Consider the following 22,158-nt stretch of genomic DNA (forward strand, 5'->3'; position numbering starts at 1 on the left):
CGGGCGGCCGGGCTCCTGGACTTAGTCCCCGGGCGCCATGGCCAGCGTCCACGAGAGCCTCTACTTCAACCCCATGATGACCAATGGGGTGGTGCACGCCAACGTGTTCGGCATCAAGGACTGGGTGACGCCGTATAAGATCGCGGTGCTGGTGCTGCTGAACGAGATGGGCCGCACCGGCGAGGGCGCCGTCAGCCTCATGGAGCGGCGGAGGCTCAACCAGCTGCTCCTGCCGCTGCTGCAGGTGAGCGGCCCCCACCGGCTCCCGCTCATTCAGCAAACCTTTACTGAGCACCTGCTCTGTACGGGACACCGCACTGGGCCTGGGGGGGGCCGAGTGTTCATCCGATACTCTCTCTTTAAGCCCCGGAGGACCTAAAAAAAAAAAAAAAAAAAAAAGGAGTTAATACCACCTACTAATAACGAGTACTTACCATCCATCGGCAGGCGCTTTACGTGCATTTTTTTGCAGGTTCATATTTGGCTCCAGCATTTCTTAGCTGAGTGACAGGGGGAAGAATTCTTTTCTCAGATCGTCCGTCTCCTCTGGAAAGGGGCTACACGTAGTCCTGAGCGTTGGAGACAGGTCAATCTACAGGCTTCCGGAGGACCGCAATAAGTAGTAGTAATGACCTAAAACTAACAGTGGACCTTGAATACTTAACTGTTAAGCACTTTACATGTTTAAAAAAATTTTTTTAAATAAATTTATTTATTTGAGAGAGAGAGAGCATGAGCAGGGTGAGGGGCAGAGGGAGAAGCAGACCTCCCACTGAACAGGGAGCCCGACGTGGGGCTCGATCCCAGAACTCCAGGATCGTGACCCGATCGGAAGGCAGACGCCCCACCGACTGAACCACCCAGGCGCCCCAGTACTTCACGTGTTTTCTTTCATTTCACAGACTCAGGTTATAGCGTCACCACTTACTAGCGGTGCGACTGGGGCAAGTTCCATAACCTACTTGGGTCTCTGGTTTCTCTCTGTAAAATGGGGACAATAATTAGAAACTATGTTTTTCGAGGTTTGAATTAAATTAGAAGATCCGCGGACACTACTGCACAGTTTGTGGCATACAGTGAAATGCTGAGTGTTAGCTGTTTTCATTTTAATGTATTTTCATAGGACATGTACCTTCTTCTATATCAGTTACGGTTTTTCTCATTTGTGTGGTTTTATGATTAATGAGTCTCCTCTAACTAGACTACTGTAAGGGCCGTGTTTTGTCCTACTTTTGTTCACTCTTGTATTTGCAAAGCTTAGTAGAGCGCCTAAATAAAAGTATGGAATAAGTGAAATGGGATATACCCCCTTGTGGCAGATGGGTGTACTCAGGGGAATGGGGAGGACTCAGGAAGTGGAATGTTAGTAAGCTGGAACTTGATGAGCAGTTGTCTGTTGAGCAGTGGTGGCAGAAACAAAGATCTGGGGTCTTGGGCCCCCACATCAGCAATATACCTGATAAAGGGTTTTTTGTTTTTTTAAGATCTATTTATTTGAGATAGAACGTGTGCACGCGGAGGGGGAGGGGCAGAAGTAGAGGGAGAGGGAAAGAATTTCAAGCAGACTCCCGGCTGAAGGCAGAGCCCAGTGCAGGGCTCCATCTTAGGACCGTGAGATCATGATCTGAGCTTAAACCAAGAGTTTGCCACTTAACTGACTGAGCCACTCAGGCGCCCCTAAAGGGCTTTTTAAAAATATATCACACAGGCTGCCTGGGTGGCTCAGTCGGTTAAGCGTCTGCCTTTGGCTCAGGTCATGAACTCCAGGTCCTGGGATCAAGCTCCACATCAGGCTCCCTGCTTCTCCCTCTGCTTTTACCTCTCCCTCTACTTGTGCTCTCTCCATCTGTCTCTCAAATGAATAAATAAAATCTTTTTTTTTTTTAAAGATTTTATTTATTTATTTGAGAGAGAATGGGAGACAGAGCGCATGAGAGGGAGGAGGGTCAGAGGGAGAAGCAGACTCCCCGCGGAGCAGGGAGCCCGATGCGGGACTCGATCCCGGGATTCCAGGATCATGACCTAAGCCGAAGGCAGTCGCTTAACCAACTGAGCCACCCAGGCGCCCGAATAAATAAAATCTTTTAAAAAATTATACACATACACACACATCGCCTGTATTAGTTGGGGGAGACAGAGATTAAGTGGCTTACCCAGTTGGTTGAATACAAGGAATGGGGCCTCCATTACTTGTAGCTCCCAGTCCTAGCCACATTACTATTATTACAAGGATATTTTCCCCATTCTTGAAATAGAAGTCATAATACTGAAAGATTTAGTAATAGAGAAAAGAAACAAAACAGTACTTGTGTTTTAACTCACATCTTTCTGCCTTTGCTCATGCTGTTTTTTCTGTCTTAAATTATCCTTTGTGGTTCTTTGGCTAAATACCACGTGATCTAGTAGTGTTCCAACCAGACTCCCAATTCCTTTGCTTAACGTTTGGCTTTAAACATTAGTTAATTTTTAAAAATTAGTTTTTAATTACTCAACTAATACACAAAAATTTATTGTAACAACTTCAGCTGATACTAAAATTAATGGAGTGAAAGGTTATGGTTCTTCATGTCATCCAATCCTTTTCCCTTTCAGAGATTATCACTGTTAATGTTCATTCATTCAACTATTTATGGCGTCACAGGTCAGAATAGATCTTTCTATGCTGCTGAATATTGATGCTGACAGTATTTTTCTCCTGTGAGTGACCCAAGCATATTATAAATAGTTGGTAGAGGGAATGGAGCCTGTGGGTTGAGGAAAATATTGCACCAGCTGTGCCCAGAACTGAGTATGACAGCTTTATGATTATGGGAAAACAAATTCTTAAAACTTTTTTTCTATTCCAAAGATGCTTTCTGTGGGGTGGCCATTAAGTCTAGAAATATAGATAATACAATTTTGTCATTCTTTGTAATGTACAATAAACCATTTATTAAAGATTTGCCCGGTTTCCAGAAAAAAAAAAAAAAAAAGAATAGATCTTTCTAGACCTTTTGCTAAATCCATGTGTATATAAATAGGTAGAAGCATATGACTGTAAGGATAGATATGTATCCTTTTAATTTAATTTTGCTTGAATTAAAAAAATATATATATTTTTAAGATTTTATTTATTTGACAGAGAGAGAGAGAGACAGTGAGAGAGGGAACACAAGCAAGGTGGGTGGGAGAGGGAGAAGCAGGCTTCCCACTGAGCGGGGAGCCTGATGCAGGGCTCGATCCCAGGACCCTGGGATCATGACCTGAGCCAAAGGCAGACGCCTAATGACTGAACCACCCAGGCGCCCCTGAAAAATTTTTTTACATAAATAAAATTCTATTCTACAGCTTGCTCCTTTCACTTAACCAGTCTTGGAGATCTTTCCATGTCAGCACATTTGAATAGAGCCACCTCATTCTTTTTAGCAGCTGCATTGTATTCCCCAATAAGAAAAGATATATAACTCCTAATTTTAATATTAAAATAAGTTTATAACTTATTATAAGTTATAGATTAACTATTGATAGACTTATAGATTCTTTTCAGTTTTTCTTGATTTCAAACAATGCATGCTGAACATACCTTCCCCAGAAGTGGAATTGCTTTCCACTTCTAAAATCGGCATATAATGTCAACTCACTCTCCAAAAAAGATTCAGTGTTTAGTTTTAAACCTCAGTTAGATCTTAATCTTCTTGACAGCCAAGGTTGCATACTCTTTGTCTCTACTGGTACCTTTTATGGACTTGGGCACATAATATGCCTACTTTACAAGGTTTTGGGAAGGATCAAATGAGATTATGTATGTGAAAAATAGGACACCTGTGTTTGAATAATGTTTTCCAGTTTACAAAGCACTTAGCCTTTTCTTACTCTTTCTTTGTCACAAATGAGGGAGATGGTTATGATTATCCACATTTTACTGATGAAGAAAGCTAGCTTTGCCATGATTACAAAATAAAAAGGAAGGGCAGGTCCTTGGACTACAGAGTCTATGCTTTGTTTCCATTTTAAACCTTTCCTCCAACTAACCAAGAATGCTTTGCAAATGTGAAGTATTCCTTTAGCGTTTTAGATTGGTTGTTTTCTCTTTGTGACTTGAGATTTCACATTTGGAATAATTGTTAAAGCAGAGGGGTTGATAAACAAATTCATGTTTACTGTTTATCATTCTCTAGCTCCTCAAAATTTTTCTGTAACCTCCCTGTCTTCTTTATCCAGGGCCCAGATATTACACTGTCTAAACTGTACAAGTTAATTGAAGAATCTTGTCCCCAGCTGGCAAATTCAGTACAGATCAGGTAAGCTTCCATTCTTTCTGTATATGTGAAAATATGTAGATGAAAATTAGGAAAATGCACGTGGTAATGAATTCTCTAAAAATATATCTTTGTTACTCTTGGTTTTCCTAAGTTCTTTACTTCTTTTTTTGAAAAATGGTTAACATTACACATACTGTTTCAAAATTTATTTTTCTATATGGATCTACCTTATTCTTTTTAGTTGTTGCAGAGAATTCCATTTTTGCTGGTTGATGTGTTACTTTGACACATTTTATGATCAAGAAAACATGAGCAGTGATGCTTTTTAGAATAATGAGAGTGACATTTTGGATTGTCAAGCTTGTTTTATGTGCCACCATTTTATATGAATCTCTGAATTGCTTTTAAAATAGATTTATTGGAGATAATTGTGGAATGTGAAACATGAGAAGATGTTCAAAGGGACTTCCTAAAATACGCACCTCAATTTTCTCATTCAGAATCAAACTGATGGCTGAAGGCGAATTGAAGGATATGGAACAATTCTTTGATGACCTTTCAGATTCCTTTTCTGGAACTGAACCAGAGGTTCACAAAACGAGTGTAGTAGGTATGACGCTCTTCTAAGGAGAGCAGAGAATGTTTTCATTGAAGTGAGCAGCTTTCTAAGTCACGTCTATCATGACTCTGCCATTTCTGAACAAACACAGTGGGGTGTTGGACGTGTTTTAATTTCTATTTATTGCCTTGCCATTTTGTCCTATGTTTAAGTAACTGTCTTATGGAAGAGCATCTTCTGTTTTATCTGTAATAGTCCCAACTATTAGCCTGGTCCTGGGGGCTTTTAGGGTTTCTCACAGTTCTTTGGATTCCTTGTCTGCATTGTATGACTCTAAGTCAGGGTCACCAACTAAACTTTTATAAAAAGAGGCAAGTAAGAATATATCATTGCTATAGTTTATAAGGTGGGGGCATACATGAAATTTCTTGAGGCTTTTCTGTTAGGTTTATATCCCCGCTCCATTGTTTGGCTTTTTTGCATGGTAGTTTTTATGTTACTCGACATCAGCTATTATATTATCTCTTGTGTGCCAGGCTTTAGACTTACAAGATAGACAGGGACCTTCCTCTATGGAGATCACATACCGGTAGTGGGGCCAGATGGTAAAAAGTAGACAAATAAATAAAATAATTGCAGATACTTCCAATAGCCACAAAAAAACATATCAGATGGATAAAGATGATGGAATGTGGGGGTAGGGGGTTGGGGTTTTACCAGTTTTGTAAAAGATGGGGGAAGAACATTCTAGGTGGAGGGGATAGCAACAGCAAGTATCTCTTTTTGATTCTTTTGAAGGAAGAATTGGAAGAAATAGTATCAACTTTGTGTAGCCTGGATTTCAGCTAATGCCTTCACTTGTGTATGTCTTATTTTGTAGGTTTATTTCTGCGCCATATGATCTTGGCCTACAGTAAGCTTTCTTTCAGTCAAGTGTTTAAACTATACACCGCCCTTCAACAGTACTTCCAAAATGGCGAGAAAAAGACAGTGGAGGATGCTGATATGGAACTGACCAACAGAGAGGAGGGTGAAAGAAAAATGGAAAAAGAAGAACTTGATGTATCTATAAGGTAATTTGGGTTTTTTGGGTAGGCATCCCTTTCCTGTGAAATAGTATAATTACAGGCATAGTAAGTCCTCATTCATTCAGATTCATGTGCTGCGTGCTATCCTTTTGCCCCTCCAGATCCAAGAAATTGACCCATGTGGGCTGTATCAGTGGGCTCCTTGCCTTCTTTTTTTTTTTTTTAAAGATTTTATTTTTTATTTATTTATTTGAGACAGAGAGAATGAGAGACAGAGAGCACGAGAGGGAGGAGGGTCAGAGGGAGAAGCAGACTCCCCGCCGAGCAGGGAGCCCGATGTGGGACTCGATCCCAGGACTCCAGGATCATGACCTGAGCCGAAGGCAGTCGCTCAACCAGCTGAGCCACCCAGGCGCCCCGCTCCTTGCCTTCTGATTTCTGATTGGGAGGCAGTAGTGGGCCAAGGAGATTGGGGTCAGGTTGTTGATCCACTGGCTCCCTTCCTTCAGGGCCATGGTAGACTGGCTGTGGGGTCACAGCTTCTATTAGGTGGTCCTCTCTGCATTCTTCTGGGGTCTGGGAACTAGGAAGATTTCCCAGGCCTGGGGTGTAAGGTGCCCCACTGTTACCAGTCCTGGGGACTGTATTGTCCCTTACGGCTTCTCTGTCTCCTGCCCCGAGTTTCATAAGTGGTCCTTTATAACTCTTCTCACATCACCCCATTTGAATGTGCCATTTGTTTCCTGCTGGGACCCTCCCTGACTGAGTGTTCCTTATGTCAGAGTGAGTTAACAGTTGGTGAATTCAGTGAAAATGGATGGCGTGCCTATTAAAGTTTAAGCACGGGGCACGGGGTGCCACTGCTCACCTAGTTGTTGAAGCTCAAAACCTAGGAGTGCCCCTGGTTCCTCCCTCTCTGTCACCCCGACAACCAGGCCCTCAGCCCAGTCGGGTGTTCCTCCACGACAGTTTGGACTTAGTTCACTTGTCTCCATCACCACTGCTGCCCCTGCAACCCCAGCCCTGCGTCTCCACTAAGGCTGGACTTCTCTGGCCTCCTTGCCTCTGCTCTTGTCTCCCTGCAATCTGTTTTTCATGCAGCATCCAAGGGAAGCCCTGTGAATGTCAGTCACACCATGGCACCCTTCTGCCCCAAACCTTCATGACTGTTCTTGGAATTTAGACCAGAATCCAAGCTTATCACGGCCTCAGTGCCTGTGTGATCTGGCCCCGTCATCCTCCATGCCTCTGGCTCCTTACTGTCCCCTTCACTCTCAGCAGTTCAACTGCATGGGCTTGTTTCAGCTTCCTGTATACTCCACGCTGACTTCGGCTTCAGCTCCAGCATCATCACATGGGCCTTCCCTGACCACATATCTGAAGTAATCTCCATCCCGAATACTTCTGGCTTCTTTAGTTCCTTCATGGCTCTCCCCATGGAGTGCCTTTTCACATTATTTGCTCACTTCTTTGTATCTGTGTCTTCTACCTTGGCACCCCTCCAGATCTAAGACCCTTGTCTTTCTTGCTTCTCGCGTTACCAGTGCTTCAGTGTAGTGCCTGCCTCGTAGACTGTGTCTGTGAACATGTGCTGGGTGAACGAATGCAGAAAATCAACATACGCAGCCTATCACCCGCACTGGCGAGTGGTCCTGTGAAGCACTGTTTATTGACTTCTTCACTTTCCTGCCTCACTTCCTCTCATCCCAACTGTTACCTGGGATCACCTCCCAAGTAAACTACTGCTGCTGGGAGAGAAACACACACACGCGTGTGTATACACATATAGTATATGCCATGTCCCCTGATCTCAAGGAGCCCAGTGTGGGGAGGAAGACTGACATCACAGGTCATTACCCTGCAGGTTGCTCAGAGCTCTGATTTAAGAAATTTCACCTGCCCTAAGTAGGCTGGCTGACCGCCATCGGGGATGGGTGCTTCCTGACGGTGGCCTTTGGTTACGTGATTTGTTTAGCACATACGGGGCACAAGAGATTATAGTACCATTAAACTTCCAAAACCTGGCTTACTCAGAGTTGCTCACAAATGCCTCTCATCTAATCGAGAGACAGGACAATGTGGGCTTGCGTCTGGCTCTGGTCGCAGACTGCTGGCTTTGGTTTCCGGCTCCTCCACTTATTCCCTGTGTGACTCTGGGCCAGTTACTCACCCTCTCTGTGCTTCAGCGTCCTCATCTGCAAAATGGTGCATCCCACCCCCTCTTCAGAGGGGTGTTGTGAGCATTAAACCTCAGATCCATGTAAGTGTTTGGAACTGTGCCTGGCGTGTAGTGAACATCCAGTGAATACTGGCTGTTCTTGTTCTCTTTTAACTCAGCCGCCTCAGGGATGCGTCTGGGCTGTGGTGTAGTCCTTGTTCTGGCTACTTTATCTACTTCAAGTAGCAGAATGTCACTTCTTGTGAAATGTTAAAATTCAGACTTATTTTGTTTTGGCTGTCTCCTAAATTAATCTGACGTGATTAGGTCTAACTGCATCGTTGTGTTTTTATCATGTTCTAAGAACTTATCTGTGTGTGACCCAGTGTATTTACTGTGAAGGTGTATTGTTTCATGTCAGATCACGATGTTGTATACCTGAAGCTAATGTCACATTGTGCGCACTATACTAAAAAAAAAAGAGAGAAGAAAAAGAAAAACGTCTACAGTGAATTACAATGTATAAAAACTTTTTTTGAAAAGTAGGGGTGAGGGGTGCCTGGGTGGCTCAGTTGGTTAAGTGTCTGCCTTTGGCTCAGGTCATGATCTCAGGGTCCTGGGATCAAGCCCTGAGTGGGGCTCCCTGATCAGCGGGGAGTCTGCTTCTCCCTCTGCCCCTCCCCCTGCTCTTTCTTTCTCACTCTCTCTCTCTCAAATACATAAAAATCTTAAAAAAAAAAAGTAGGGGTGAAGAATTTGAAACCGTAAGAACTGAGAATCAAATTGCATATATATTACAATTTTATATCTTCAAAGATAAAATAGGAACTTTTTTCACTTAAAATATACAACATGCAGAAGGCTTTGTAACGGTTAAAAAATGTAGACCAATGTAAATTTTCATAATTTTCCAGTAAGTGACATTTCTGGATCCAAAAAAAAAAAAAGCTGTACGTATAGTTCCAGAAAATAGTGTACATATAGTAACTGAATTTTATCACCAAAATTAAAGCGATATACTATTTAAATATTTTTCTAATTAAGTATTACAATGTTTTCTCCACAAAGAAATGGTTTTACTCGTAGTAAGATTTATTTTTATTTTATAGAATATATTTACATTAGGGGCACCTGGGTGGCTCAGTTGTTAAAGCGTCTGCCTTCGGCTCGGGTCATGATTCCAGGGTCCTGGGATCGAGCCCCATGTCTGGCTCCTGGCTCAGCTGGGAGCCTGCTTCTCCCTCTCCCTCTGCCTCTCCCCTGCTCATGCTCTCTCTCTCTCTCTGTATCTCTCTGTCTCGAATGAATAAATAAAATCTTAAAAAAAAAAAAAAAGAATATATTTACATTAAAAAAAAAGAAAGAATATATTTACATTCATTTCTTGGTTCTCTTAAAGAGGAAAATTTCATTTTTTTGATCTTTTCTAATGTTTTATTGCATTATGAAAAGCTTCTTAATTTAGTTCTTTTATTCTTCCTTTCTGTTTTCTCTCTTTCTTTCTTTCTTTCTTTTTTTTTTCAATTATTGGAATGTTTCCAGGTCTCTTTTCTTCAGGAAAGTTATTTTTCTTGCCCTAGAAATTTGTATTAAAATTAGAAAGGAGTGGGGCGCCTGGGTGGCTCAGTCCGTTAAACATCCAACTCTTGATCTCAGCTCAGGTTTTGATCTCAGGGTCATGAGTTCAAGCCCACATTGGGCTCCACGCCCACCCATTGTGGAGCCCACATAAACAAACAAACAAACAAATAAAATTAGAAAGGGGAAAGAAATACTGCATAGCTTTCAAATCTCCCATACCACAGTGAAATTATTCCCATCTGAAATGAGAAACCCTACTGTTAATTAATTAATTGATTTCTTCCCCCCACTGTTAATTCAGAAGGGAGGGAATAAATATTGAGTCAACAAATGTTTATCATTAAAAAAAAATCCCATCACAGAAGAGAGGGCACACTGAAATTGAGCCTGTGTTTCATTTGCTGGCAGTTGCCAAGTGCCTGCAGTCAGGAGTGGACAGGATTAGCCCACGTGAGTCGGCTGTGGAGGCTCCTAGTCTTCAAGCTGCTGTAATTCCAGCTTCTCTGTGCTCCTAAAAGGACCTAATAGAAGTAGGGATTCTCTGGTAATTCTTCACTTGCCAGTGATTTAATATAAATCTCCCAAATTCATTAATTTATTCAACAAATACTTCCTGAGTGCATCCTGTGTACCAGACACCATGTTAAGGTGCTGTGTTACCCAAGAGGAGAAGGCCATGTGGGGAGGGTCAGATAATAGAGAGGCAGCTGGTAAGTAATGTAGTTTCAGAGCAAGGCAGTGCTATCGAGAGAAAATGGGACCCTCGGGTAAAAGGTAGCAGTAACTGGGGGTTCATCTGGGGAGGGGCCCCTCGGACGGGGAGCCAGGTGATGAAGGAGCCAGGAGAAATTGCCAGAGCACACGGCACACGCACAGCTTCCAAGACAGGACAAGCCAGCATATTGGAGGCACAGAAGGAGGACAGTGTGGCTCAGGGAGAGGGGTTGCATCACGCCCTCTGGTCACACACCTCAGAAGAGTGAGGTCGTTGCTTCCTCCTTGGATGTTTAGTAACTGTTCCTGTCCCAGTCCCTCGTCTCCCCTGCTTCTGTCAATATCCTGCTCAGAAACCTCCAAGGATTCCACAGTCTCCCCACCTGGTATTCGAGGCCTTCCACAGTTGACCTTTCTGACCTTACTTTCAGTTTCTCAGCTTGGATCCTTTGTCCTGGCCTGCCAGGATCTTGTCTTTTGTTTCCCTTTCCTGGAATGCCTTCTTCCTTCCTCATCATTTTCTCTGCTCCTTCCCAACTTGCAAGTGATTTCCCCCGTTTCTCAGTACAGAGTTCATATTCACATTTGGCATTTATCACTTACCCCCATCTTCTCACCTGGGCTTGTCTTAGCCTTCCCCGGGACTGTAACCCTGTTAACACATTGTGTGTCCTCCAGGACCTAGACTGAAGGCTTGTGCATTGCCAAGGTATTCAAAAACAAAAAGTAAAATCTTTGTTGATTGATTAATCTCATATTTTTAAAATTTCGATGACAGTGGTAGATTTAAGACCTTTAGAGGAAATTTCCAGACTCCTGAGAATTTCACAAATGCCATGTAGTAGGTCCATTTTAGAAATGCACGTCTTTGCCAACTTTTGAGTGCAGTTTTATAAGGTTCGTGAACTTTAAGCCCATCCATGGACCCAGCTTAAGTGCCCTTGATTTATAGCACTAGTAAGTCTAAAATTCTGTCTCAGCTGGATTATAAGCAAGGTGTACTTGAGCCCTTTTCCCAGATGGGTAGCCCTTTTCCTAAATTGAATACCTCTGTGGCTTCTCACAAGTTATTTCCTTCTGCATGTATTTATGGGGCCCTGAGGAGTCAGTAAAGGATGGTTTGGGTCATGGTGTTTTTACTTGCTCTTCGCAAGCTGGTTCATGTCAGCCACAATTGCCACCATGCAGGCCAGAACCAAATTCGATCTTCATTTATGGGGACTGTACTTACCTTCTTTATAGAATCAGTTTGCATGATGCTGATTTTCTCTATGCTCTACTGACTGAGCCGGCCAGGTGCCCTGACCACTGTGGACTTTAGATGCGGATGGGACCAGTATTGTGTGTCCAGTTTCATTCAGATTCATTCATTCATTCATTCATTCTTACCAATCTCTAGTCTTTTTGTGTACAGCCATGTTTCTTCCAAGCCTTGGGTTTACCTTGCTTACGAGGCATGTTAAGAGAAAGGGGTCCTTACTGACTGTTTTCCATTTGAGAACTTGGCCTGTGAATTCATTTTCTATTTCCCTCCAGGTCACTGTTGTGTCACTGATCTTTGTTAGACCTGGGTTGGGGCTGGTTCTTGGCAGCTCCAATGACTGCAGAATCTGATACACTGCCTTAGGGATTATTAGGTAATATTTATCAGAAATGAAGCCGAGAGAATATTAGAGCAGCACCTCCCAAAGTGTTTTCTGTGGAACACTAGTTCTTCTTGAAAGATTGAGGAAAGGATTCTTTGTTCAATGAGTTTGGTAAATGGTACATTAAATACAAGTAAATAAAGTTTCTTTCTGTTGGATTTCTCTCATGTGCGTCATGAATCTCCAAGTAAGATAGAGTGTGTAACTTCGCCCAAATTATGTAACCTCAGAAGAATTTTCTTTTCTTTTAGAATATCCATTCACATATCATTTACATTAAAGTTGGAGAACTGCTGTAGTAGATGCAGAGTACTTAGAAAAGCATTATTTATGAGTAAATATTGATTTTTATACTTACTATAATCCTATAGAGAAGTCCATTTCTTCAGAGTCTTGTGGCAGAAGGGTATTACTCATACTTTGCTCTCAAAATAAGACTTTTCTGTTGTGCGTGTGTAGATTTCTCAAGCCTAGGTTTATATCCCTATATTCCTTGTCTGTTAATTCTGCATAATGTAAATTTCTAGGCAAATGGTTATTTCTTAAGAGAAGCCACTTTTTCCTGCTCTTGAGTACACCACATCTTTTATCTGTAGCAAGGAGTTAGAAACTCTTCATTCGGGCGCCTGGGTGGCTCAGTTGGTTAAGCGACTGCCTTCGGCTCAGGTCATGATCCTGGAGTCCCGGGATCGAGTCCCACATCAGGCTCCCTGCTCAGCGGGGAGTCTGCTTCTCCCTCTGACCCTCCTCCCTCTCATGCTCTCTGTCTCTCATTCTCTGTCTCGCAAATAAATAAAATCTTAAAAAAAAGAAAAAAAAAACTCTTCATTCATTCATTTCCCAAACTCTGAGGGCCTGTTTTGTTCCTAGGCATGGTGCTGGGTATTGGCATCCAGTTGCAAGTAAGAGCAGGCAGGTGTGGCAATGCATAGACACTGTGCTCAGCCTCTCTAGGAGACAGTGGGAGTTCCAGTGAAGACGTCAGCAGAGATTCGTGGAGGACATGGCACTTCAGTCAGTCTTGAATGATGGATGGTGTACTGCAGTCCAACCGTGGGTGGGACAATGGGCCCTGCAGGCCAAGGAAGCAGGATAGGAGATCTGTGAGGAGGTGTGGGTGAGAAAGAAAAGGCAAAGGAGAGAGGTAGTGGCTAGGACCACTCATGGAACATTGTGCCTGCCCTTCTAAGCAGTGTGGCCTTTATTCTGGAAGCTGAGGGGGTACCACCGAAGGGCTTTAAATCAGGGGTACCATGAGAGATTTGCATGGTGGGAAGATCACACCATGTAGAACTTAGGTCTGTAACTGTCCATAATTATATTGAACTTTGGCAGGTCATTCAGTATCACTTTTTTAAGTATGTTTTTTTATTCCTGAGAAGAGAGAATTAATTGTAAAAGTTTTGAACTCTTCTGATGAAGCTATTTGACTTTGTTAGCCTTACCATTCTTGCTGTTATGTAATTCTTTTTTGTTTGCTTGTTTGACTTTTTAAGTTTTTAATTCCAGTTCATTATATACAGTGTCATATTAGTTTCAGGTGAAACTAAAACTAATACAGTGATTCAGCACTTCATATGACACCCAGTGCTCCTCACAACAGGTGCACTCTTTGGTCCCCATCACCTAGTTCACTCATCCCTGTGCTGTAATTCCTTAGTAGTTTTGTTTTATTTTTTCCAGAGAAGAGGAGGTATCTTGCAGTGGGCCTCTCTCCCAAAAACAAGCAGAATTTTTTCTTTCTCAACAGGTATGTTAATTCTGTTATTTATCACCAACTATTTTTTTTTAATTTTTAAAAAAGATTTTATTTATTAGAAAGAGAGAGGGCACAAGCAGGGGGAGCGGCAGGCAGAGGAAGAAGCAGGCTCCTCACTGAGCAGAGAGTCCGACACGGGACTTGATTCCAGGACTCCGGGATCATGACCCAAGCCAAAGGCAGGTGCTTAACCGACTGAGCCACCCAGGCGTCCCTATGACAAACTTTTAAAAACAAATCCTGTGGAGGGGCTCCTGGGTGGCTCAGTCGATTAAGCATGCAACTCTTGATTTCGGCTTTCATCATGATCTTAGGGTTGTGGGATCAAGCCCTGTATCAGGCTCCACACTCAGCAGGGAATCTGCTGGAGAGTCTCTCTCTCCCTCTTCCCTTACCCCTCCCCCTGCTCTCTCTTTCTCTCAAATAAATAAATAAGTAAATAAAACCTTTAATAAGTAAAAACACATCCTGTGGCATTATATGTCATCACACGTGCCTGTCTTGTTAGTACGTTTATTAGTGAATCTGCATTATTCCTTATTCTCGGTCTTCTTTTCTTCACTAACAATACAGTGATGGTTATGTGTTCTTTATGATTTTGTGTGTGATTTTCTTTTTCTGTTTTTTTTTTTTTAAAGATTTTATTTTTAAGTAATCTCTACACCCAACATGAGGCTTGAACTTAAAACCCCAAGATCAAGAGTCACGTGCTCTACTGACTGAGCCAGCCAAGCACCGCATGCTTTTATTTTTCTTAAAGTTATAATGCATGTTCATCTTATAATAGTGTGTGACTAACACAGCCCAAAAACCTGATTTAGGGGGCGCCTGGGTGGCTCAGTCGTTAAGCGGCTGCCTTCGGCTCAGGTCATGATCCCAGGGTCCTGGGATCGAGCCCCGCATCGGGCTCCCTGCTCGGCGGAGAACCTGCTTCTCCCTCTCCCTCTGTCTGCCGCTCTGCCTACTTGTGCTCTCTCTCTATCTCTGTTAAAAAAAAAACAACACAAAACCTGATTTGGAAGACTTATTTCTCTTCCCCCAACATTTTATTAGACATTTTCAAACAGAAAGAAAAGTTGAAAAGCATTGCACAGTGAATACCCATATACCTGTCACCTTGATGCCACAATTACTATTTTGCTCTGTCCTTATATACCTACACATCCCTTATCCAGCCACCATTTCATCTTTTCATTTTTTGATGCATTTCAAGTTGCAGACATCAGTACATTTCAGCCCAGACATTTCTTGCTGGTGTGTTTGAGCCATACTTTTTCATTTGCTTGGTAACAAACAATATTTTTCTCCCATTTTATTTTCAAGTATAGGATTTTGATTTTTTGCTCTACGTTTCTAATTTTCCTTAATTTTGTTATTAATTTTCTTTATGTTTAGGTCTAGATGAAAAGTGATAGGATCACCCCGCAAATGAATTTCAAACAGATTAGAAAAACCCATCTAGATAATTGGTTAAGTATGGAAGAGAAGATATAGCCAGCTCTTTACCTCCTCCTCACACTTCAGTACATTACAGATGGATTAAAGGGTAAATGTGAATATGTAAAGCTGTAATTAGACCAGGAGGAACTACATATTAATTTTTAACTGATCTCTAGGTGGGGAAAGACTTTCTAAACATAAAAGCTGTGGAAGAAAACACATAGAAGAAGATCATTTGATTTTTCAGCATAAAAATTAAAAATGTCTGCATGTCAGAACACATTCTAACAAAACTAAAAGGCAAACAATAAAATGGGAAAAAAGTACTTGCAATAAATATGATGGTCACAGGGTTAATATTTTTGCTTTAAAAATCATATTTTCAAAGACTGATGATGAGACAGACTTTATATTATTAATGAAAAGAGCAGGAAGTAAATTGATATACCATGTTCTAATTTTGTTAAAAATGTGGTATAGTTGTATAAATGTATGTATCACATGTATATCCCACACACATAGAAAAAAGACTGGAATAAGACACTGACATTTTAATAGTGTTATTTCTGGGTGGAGGGGTTAGAGGTGATTTTTGTTTCCTCTATATGTCTTTCCATGTCTTTGGAATCTTCTATAATGATATAATGAATTCAAATGGAATTAGAAATTATTGCTTATAAATAAAAATTTGTCTAGGTAATGGGGCGCCTGGGTGGCTCAGTTGTTAAGCATCTGCCTTCGGCTCAGGTCATGATCCCAGGGTCCTGGGATCGAGCCCCACATCGGGTTCCTTGCTCAGCCCCACATTGAGTCTGCTTCTCCCTCTCCCATTCCCCCTGCTTGTATTCCTGCTCTCGCTATCTCTCTCTCTGTCAAATAAATAAATAAAATCTTAAAAAAATTTTTTTTTTGTCTGGGTAAAATTGAAGTGTCTGTAACAAAGATAAGTACTAATGTTTAATTTAGAATTAGTTTTCTACATATTTTGTATAATCATTGCTGGTACCACCTAATGGGACAGATAACCGGGAGTAGGGCACCTGAGTGCTGTTGAGCCCTCTTGCAGTGCTGGATGGAGGTATACACTAGCAGTCCTGAGGGTGGTCACAGTCCGGGGTGGGTCACTTTGGTACTTTTCATGTAGTTTGATAAGTACTGCAGGAAGGGTTAGTGTAGGGGGCTTATGGGCACACATAGGGGCTTAGAGGACCTTACCTAGTTTAGAAAGTGATACAAGCAAGTGGCTGAAGTCTAAACTGGGGCCTGAAGGAGGAGCAGGAGTTTGCAAGGCATGTGAGGAGCGTGTGACTGGGTAGAGGTAGTTGGGCGGCTTTGTGTTTCAGGAAGAGGAAACAGTGTTTTGTGTGGTCAAGAGGAGAGAGTAGCTGTGGAAAAGAACATAGTCAGGGGATGCTGGTTAGTATATATTTCCATATGTTTATTGGCCATTTCTTTCCACTGAGTTGTCATTTTTAAATTTCAGGCTTCTTTGTTAAAGAACGATGAGACAAAAGCCCTCACTCCAGCATCTTTGCAGAAAGAACTGAACAACTTGTTGAAATTTAATCCTGATTTTGCTGAAGCGGTGAGTCTTTTGAGTTGGAAAGCCACAACAAGGCTGCTCTTTATACTGAGGAGCCGTGCAAATGAGGACTGGCCCATTGGCCCCGTTTCTTGGAAGGAAATGTTGGCAAGTCAACAAGCCTAGGTGGCAAAGCTTTTCCTCTCACCCCTCACCCCCTGGGGCCATTAGGAGTTTCTTTAGTCTGTTGCTGTTCTCGTTCATATATCATCTCTCTGAAGCTCCGAATTATGAACAGTAGACTGATTTTTTTTTTTTTTAAGTTTTGGGGCTAAAAATTCTTTTCCTTCCTCCTCTTTTGTTAGTTTTTTTTTTTCTCCCAAATTCAAGTAATTCCATTCCTTACTGGATTTTTACCCTGAAAACTTTTTTCTTTTTTTTAAAGATTTTATTTATTTTTTTGACAGAGAGAGAGACAGCTCGAGAGAGAACATAAGCAGGAGGAGTGGGAGAGGGAGAAGCGGGCTCCCGGCTGAGCAGGGAACCCCATGGGGAGCTCAATCCCAGGACCCTGGGATCATGACCCGAGCCAAGGGCAGTCGCCTGGCGACTGAGCCACCCAGGCGCCCCTCTTTTTTTGTTTTAAATTTTCTTAGTAGTACCTGGATTTGACATCTTTATTCACATGCAGACATATATCTGCTTTGCTCCATAGTAACTGGGATCTGCCTGTTGGAGGGAAGTTTAATTAAGTGAATCAAACAAAATGAAAATAGAGTCAAAATGCAAGATAATTAACTTAGTAAAGTAGTTAAAGACTCACTGTGTTATGACTTGGACATTTACGGAAATTAATTTTATAATTTTTATATGAATTCAGGAATTAAAATCTTTATTTTTGAGCTCACAGTATTCCTTAATACTTGAGCTAGTTGAGTCCCCCCCACCCCATCACCCATGGGCCCTAATATAACCAGTGGCATAGTGGACCTATATTTAGGCTAAAACTCTGACACAAATCCTAATGGGCGCCCATTTTTCATTTGGGGACTCCCTAAGGAGGAAATAAACTGTATCTTGAACTTGTTTTATCCTGCCTGTGGGGGAAAGGTTACGCTAAGCCGTCTTGCTGGGAGGGTTGGGGGTCTGCAGCCAGTGGGACGCTCTGAATTCGTTTCACGCGGGAGGAAGCCGAACATTTAAAATGCGTGGATTGTTTCTTGTTTCAGCACTATCTCAGCTACTTAAACAACCTCCGGGTCCAAGATGTTTTCAGTTCAACACACAGCCTCCTTCATTATTTCGATCGCCTGATTCTCACTGGGGCCGAAAGCAAAAGTAACGGGGAGGAGGGTTATGGCCGGAGCCTGAGATACGCCGCGCTGAACCTGGCCGCCCTGCACTGCCGCTTCGGTCACTAGTGAGTCCGTAGGTTTCTGTCCCCGCAGAGACTGAAGAGATCAACTCTCAAGCGTTTAACTTCCGAAGAGGGAAGCGCTTTTCCTGGACAGAAGTTAACAAAAATCTTCTGCTTAAGCAGTCTGCCCCCTAGTGTCACTGTTGAGCATTACTGTCTTAGTGCATGGCCTTTTTCCTTCTAAGAAAAACAGCCATTGAGTTAAAAGGAAATTAGGTCATTAGGCCAGAGATTCCCAAAAGGATTTTTCGGAGGTAATAATGATACAAAAGCTATTTTCAGTCTTTCAAAAAGCCAAAAGGAAGTCGTACTTTTACTGGATAAAACACTGTACGGCTTACTAAAAGCCACATGTTTGTGCTTTTGGATAGAATTCACTGGCTTATGCCATTGCTGAGACGTGCTTATGATTTTAATGAATAAAAATAGGAAAATTGCCCAATTATTAATTAGTAAATAGAGTTATGTGGATAAAAACTTAAAACATGGAGGCTATTTTGGAAGCAGTGAAATAATGTGAATAAGGGTGAAAAGGGAGGGAATTATTGATTGAAAGGGCCCCCCCACCCCCACAATCCCCGTGGCTTTTTCCCCTTTGAGAGAAATGTGGTCTCTGCTACAGGCATTTTTGAATAGAGACTGTAGGGTGTGTTAATGGAAATACAGTGTCCAAAGTTCAAGAATTGAGACTGTTTGGGTCAGAAATTCTGTTTTTGATTGTTACATTTTAAAAGGGACATAGACAGGCTGGAGCTTGTGTGGGGGACAGTCTTCTTGTAGGCGTTCAAAGCCATGTTGTATAAACAGTGTGGGAAGGATATGAGAATGGTGAGCTTAGAGAGAAAATGATTTAGCCAAGTACGTGTTTGGCATCTTCATGTCATAAAAGCCATGTGAAGAAAGCTTAGATGACCGAGGGTGTAATTCCTGGAGAAGAACAAGAGCGGGGAAGTGCAAAGGAAGGGCCGTGCTTTGCCCATGATAAGGAAGGTGGTCCCACATGGAACCTCTTCGGAAGTGTCAGCGAGGTGCTCAAGCCTAGACCAGGTGTCAGTAAGGGAACTGAAGCATCACATTGATAGTTGGACTCCGAAAGGTTCAAGTCTACTCCAAACTCCATGATTTTATGAGATCCATGTTGTCTTTTGATCCTCGACTTCTTTTTTGCCTGCCCAACTGTAACGTCTTTTTTTTTTTTTTTAAGATTTTATTTATTTATTTGAGAGAGAGAGAATGAGATAGAGCATGAGAGGGAGGAGGGTCAGAGGGAGAAGCAGACTCCCTGCCGAGCAGGGAGCCCGATGCGGGACTCGATCCAGGGACTCCAGGATCATGACCTGAGCCGAAGGCAGTTGCTTAACCAACTGAGCCACCCAGGCGCCCCTGTAATGTCTTCTTAATCGGAACCTTTCGTTTTGTATGTTATCATAATAAATAGCAATATCATTTGTAGTACTTACCATTAACTGATTTCTGTGTTCAAAACAGCTTCTGCTAGGGTTTGGAAATTTGTATCCAGCCTTCTAGATACAAATAATCGGTTGATGTATAGAATTTATATATTTTCAATAGGAGAAACTGAAACTAATTGCTAATTAATTTACTCAGGTCCATGCTTCTTTGATTCTAGCCCTGGAGCTGTGGCCTTTATAAATCTTTGTCACTTAGCTTATAGGATTGTGAAGATTTCTTGAAAGTCAGTATAGTTGTTTACTGAGCTTCTGCTGTGTACTAGGCACTGTGGTAGGTGCTGAAGGTACAGCAGTAAAAGAAGAGGGAAAAGCCTCTGTTCTCATGGAGCTTACAGTAGGGGAGATAGACAATAAACAACACTGAACATAATACATAAAGGTGATAGATGAGAATAGAGGGTTGGGAATGCTGTTCTTTTCATAAGGGACACTCCTCCAGATATATGCACAGATCACTCCTTCAATTTGTAAGTGTCTGTTTAAATAATAAGGTAGCAGGTCAGCCTTCCCTCACCTCTACTAACTTAATATTTGAATAGAGATTTAAAGCAGTCTTAATCTATCTGCGAATCTACCATTTGGTAGATCTAACTTTTCCTCCTCCCTGGGGAAAAGTAATCTCTCTTTAGTTTTAGCATACTATCTATACAGTTCTCCCAAAAGCCCCCCCCCCTTTTTTTTAACTTAACATTATTTATTTATTCTTCAGGTATTCAATAGTTAAATCAACTGATATTTATTGAGGGCCTGTATGTGATGATATGCTTCCTGCCCCTGAGTAGCTTATCCTGTTGCATCTCAGCATTGAAAGGAGTTTAAAATGAATGTAAAATAGGTAAAAATGTATCTTACCTCTTTAGTCAAATAAGTGGGTATTGAAGAACAATCCAGCTCTCCCCAGTTAAAATGGATTGGGTGAGGCTAATGCTAATTTTAAAGAAAATTCCTTATGTAAATTTTTACTTAATAAGTGATACCCATAGGATTTCTGATTTGATTTTGAGGTCTTCTGTAACCCTGCATTTATAGAACTTCTTTTCTGTGACTTGCCACTGGGAAACCAAAATTTAAGAGCTTGCCCTCTGCAGGCTTATAAACTACTTGAAGAAATAAAATTAACACATTAAATAAGTAGAAGGTGATACATAATAGTATTTAAGTACTGCAAGGTGGGTTACAGATAGCATTTCTGTGGGTGTTTTGAGGTGAGAGCTCAGTGGGGCCAAGGATAGTTGGCTGAATTTCCGCAGACTCTGAGATTAAGGGAGACATCCCAGATGAAAGGGAGCCACGTCAGCAGAAAAAAAATCTCAGAAGTGAGTATTCTCAAAATACATTTTAAAACTAGTTTTGAAAAAATACAAAAGTATCAAATGCCATTGTAAAAAAAAATTCACATAATGGGGAAGGGAATGCAGTGAAAAGTGAAATGTTATATCCTATGCTTGCCCCTCCTCCCAGGGGTAGACAACTAAAATAAAAATCTTAGGAGCAGAGATCAAGAAAAGCCATTCCTTCTTGCCCTTTGCAGTAGAAATCCACCTTAGAAAGGACCTGTTCTGTGTCTCTACTGTTAATGTTTCTTGCTGCTGGGAGAGGGAAGCACCTCTGACGGAATAAGCTCATTGTTACAACTTCCAACCCAGAGGCCTCTACTTAGATGAATTACTGTACAGATGCCTTCCTATTACGTTGCTTGGACATGTTTGTTAATGAGGTTTTTTTTTTAAAGGTTTTATTTACTTATTTGACAGAGAGAGACACAGCGAGAGAAGGAACACAAGCAGGGGGAGTGGGAGAGGGAGAAGCAGGCTTCCCGCTGAGCAGGGAGCCCGATGCGGGGCCTGATCCCAGGATCCTGGGATCATGACCCAAGCCGAAGGGCAGACGCTTAACAACTGAGCCATCCAGGTGCCCCTGTTAATGAGTTATTAATGTTTGGTCTGTCTCTAGTCAGCAGGCAGAGCTCGCCCTGCAGGAGGCGATTAGGATTGCCCAGGAGTCCAACGATCATGTGTGTCTCCAGCATTGCTTGGTGAGCTGCCCCCTCCTGTCTCGGGAGTTCTGCCCCTGGGTTGAGTTGGCCTTCAAAAGGCCCCATTCGGATTGGGTTGTTTTGCAGTTAGAAGGCCCTGAGAGGTGAAGGGAAACCAGTTAGGTGGTTGTGGGAATTCAGAAAAGGCAACCCATAGTTATTATCTTTCTTAATTCATGATCTCTGTTTTGCTTTGGGGGGGGGGGCATTTCTTGTCTACAAATTTTAATCCAAAGCTACCACTTTAAACGTTGGCATTAACCAAAAGGTGTATGCAACACCTAGTAACTGGGTCAGACATCGTCCCGTAAAAGCATAAACACCAAGCACAAGGAGAACGCAGAATTCATTTAACATTCCCTGAGAATCTCGATTTCTCAATTAAAGGCCCTATGGGAGCTTCATGTCTTTTTTATGGAATACTTGCCACTCACTACTGTCAGAGGTGAAGATCAGTGGCTGTTTAGCTCAGTCTGACAGTTTTAATGTGTTCAGTGGTTTTCATTTAGGTTCATACTTCGTGAATATTTTAGAAGATTTATCTTGTCTCTTGTTAAATCTTTCTTACAACCATGCTGATATTTCA

At 42.0% G+C, this 22,158-nt stretch overlaps 1 protein-coding gene across 2 annotated transcripts in view; it reads left to right on the forward strand.

Moving 5' to 3' along the window:
- The window catches only part of ANAPC5 (anaphase promoting complex subunit 5), a 41,379-nt gene continuing 19,221 nt past the window's right edge, over positions 1-22,158 (forward strand). For both annotated transcript variants that reach the window (XM_035016964.1, XM_035016965.1), the window contains exons 1-8: positions 1-244; positions 4,201-4,280; positions 4,742-4,851; positions 5,681-5,873; positions 13,611-13,677; positions 16,610-16,711; positions 17,878-18,068; positions 21,491-21,572. In XM_035016964.1, the coding sequence (XP_034872855.1) occupies positions 38-244; positions 4,201-4,280; positions 4,742-4,851; positions 5,681-5,873; positions 13,611-13,677; positions 16,610-16,711; positions 17,878-18,068; positions 21,491-21,572 (1,032 nt within the window). In that variant the 5' untranslated portion in view covers positions 1-37. The remainder of the gene's footprint in view (positions 245-4,200; positions 4,281-4,741; positions 4,852-5,680; positions 5,874-13,610; positions 13,678-16,609; positions 16,712-17,877; positions 18,069-21,490; positions 21,573-22,158) is intronic.

This window comes from Mirounga leonina, unplaced genomic scaffold (genome assembly GCF_011800145.1).
Source record: "Mirounga leonina isolate KUSES-001 unplaced genomic scaffold, KU_Mleo_1.0 Mir_171, whole genome shotgun sequence".
NCBI lineage: Eukaryota > Metazoa > Chordata > Mammalia > Carnivora > Phocidae > Mirounga > Mirounga leonina.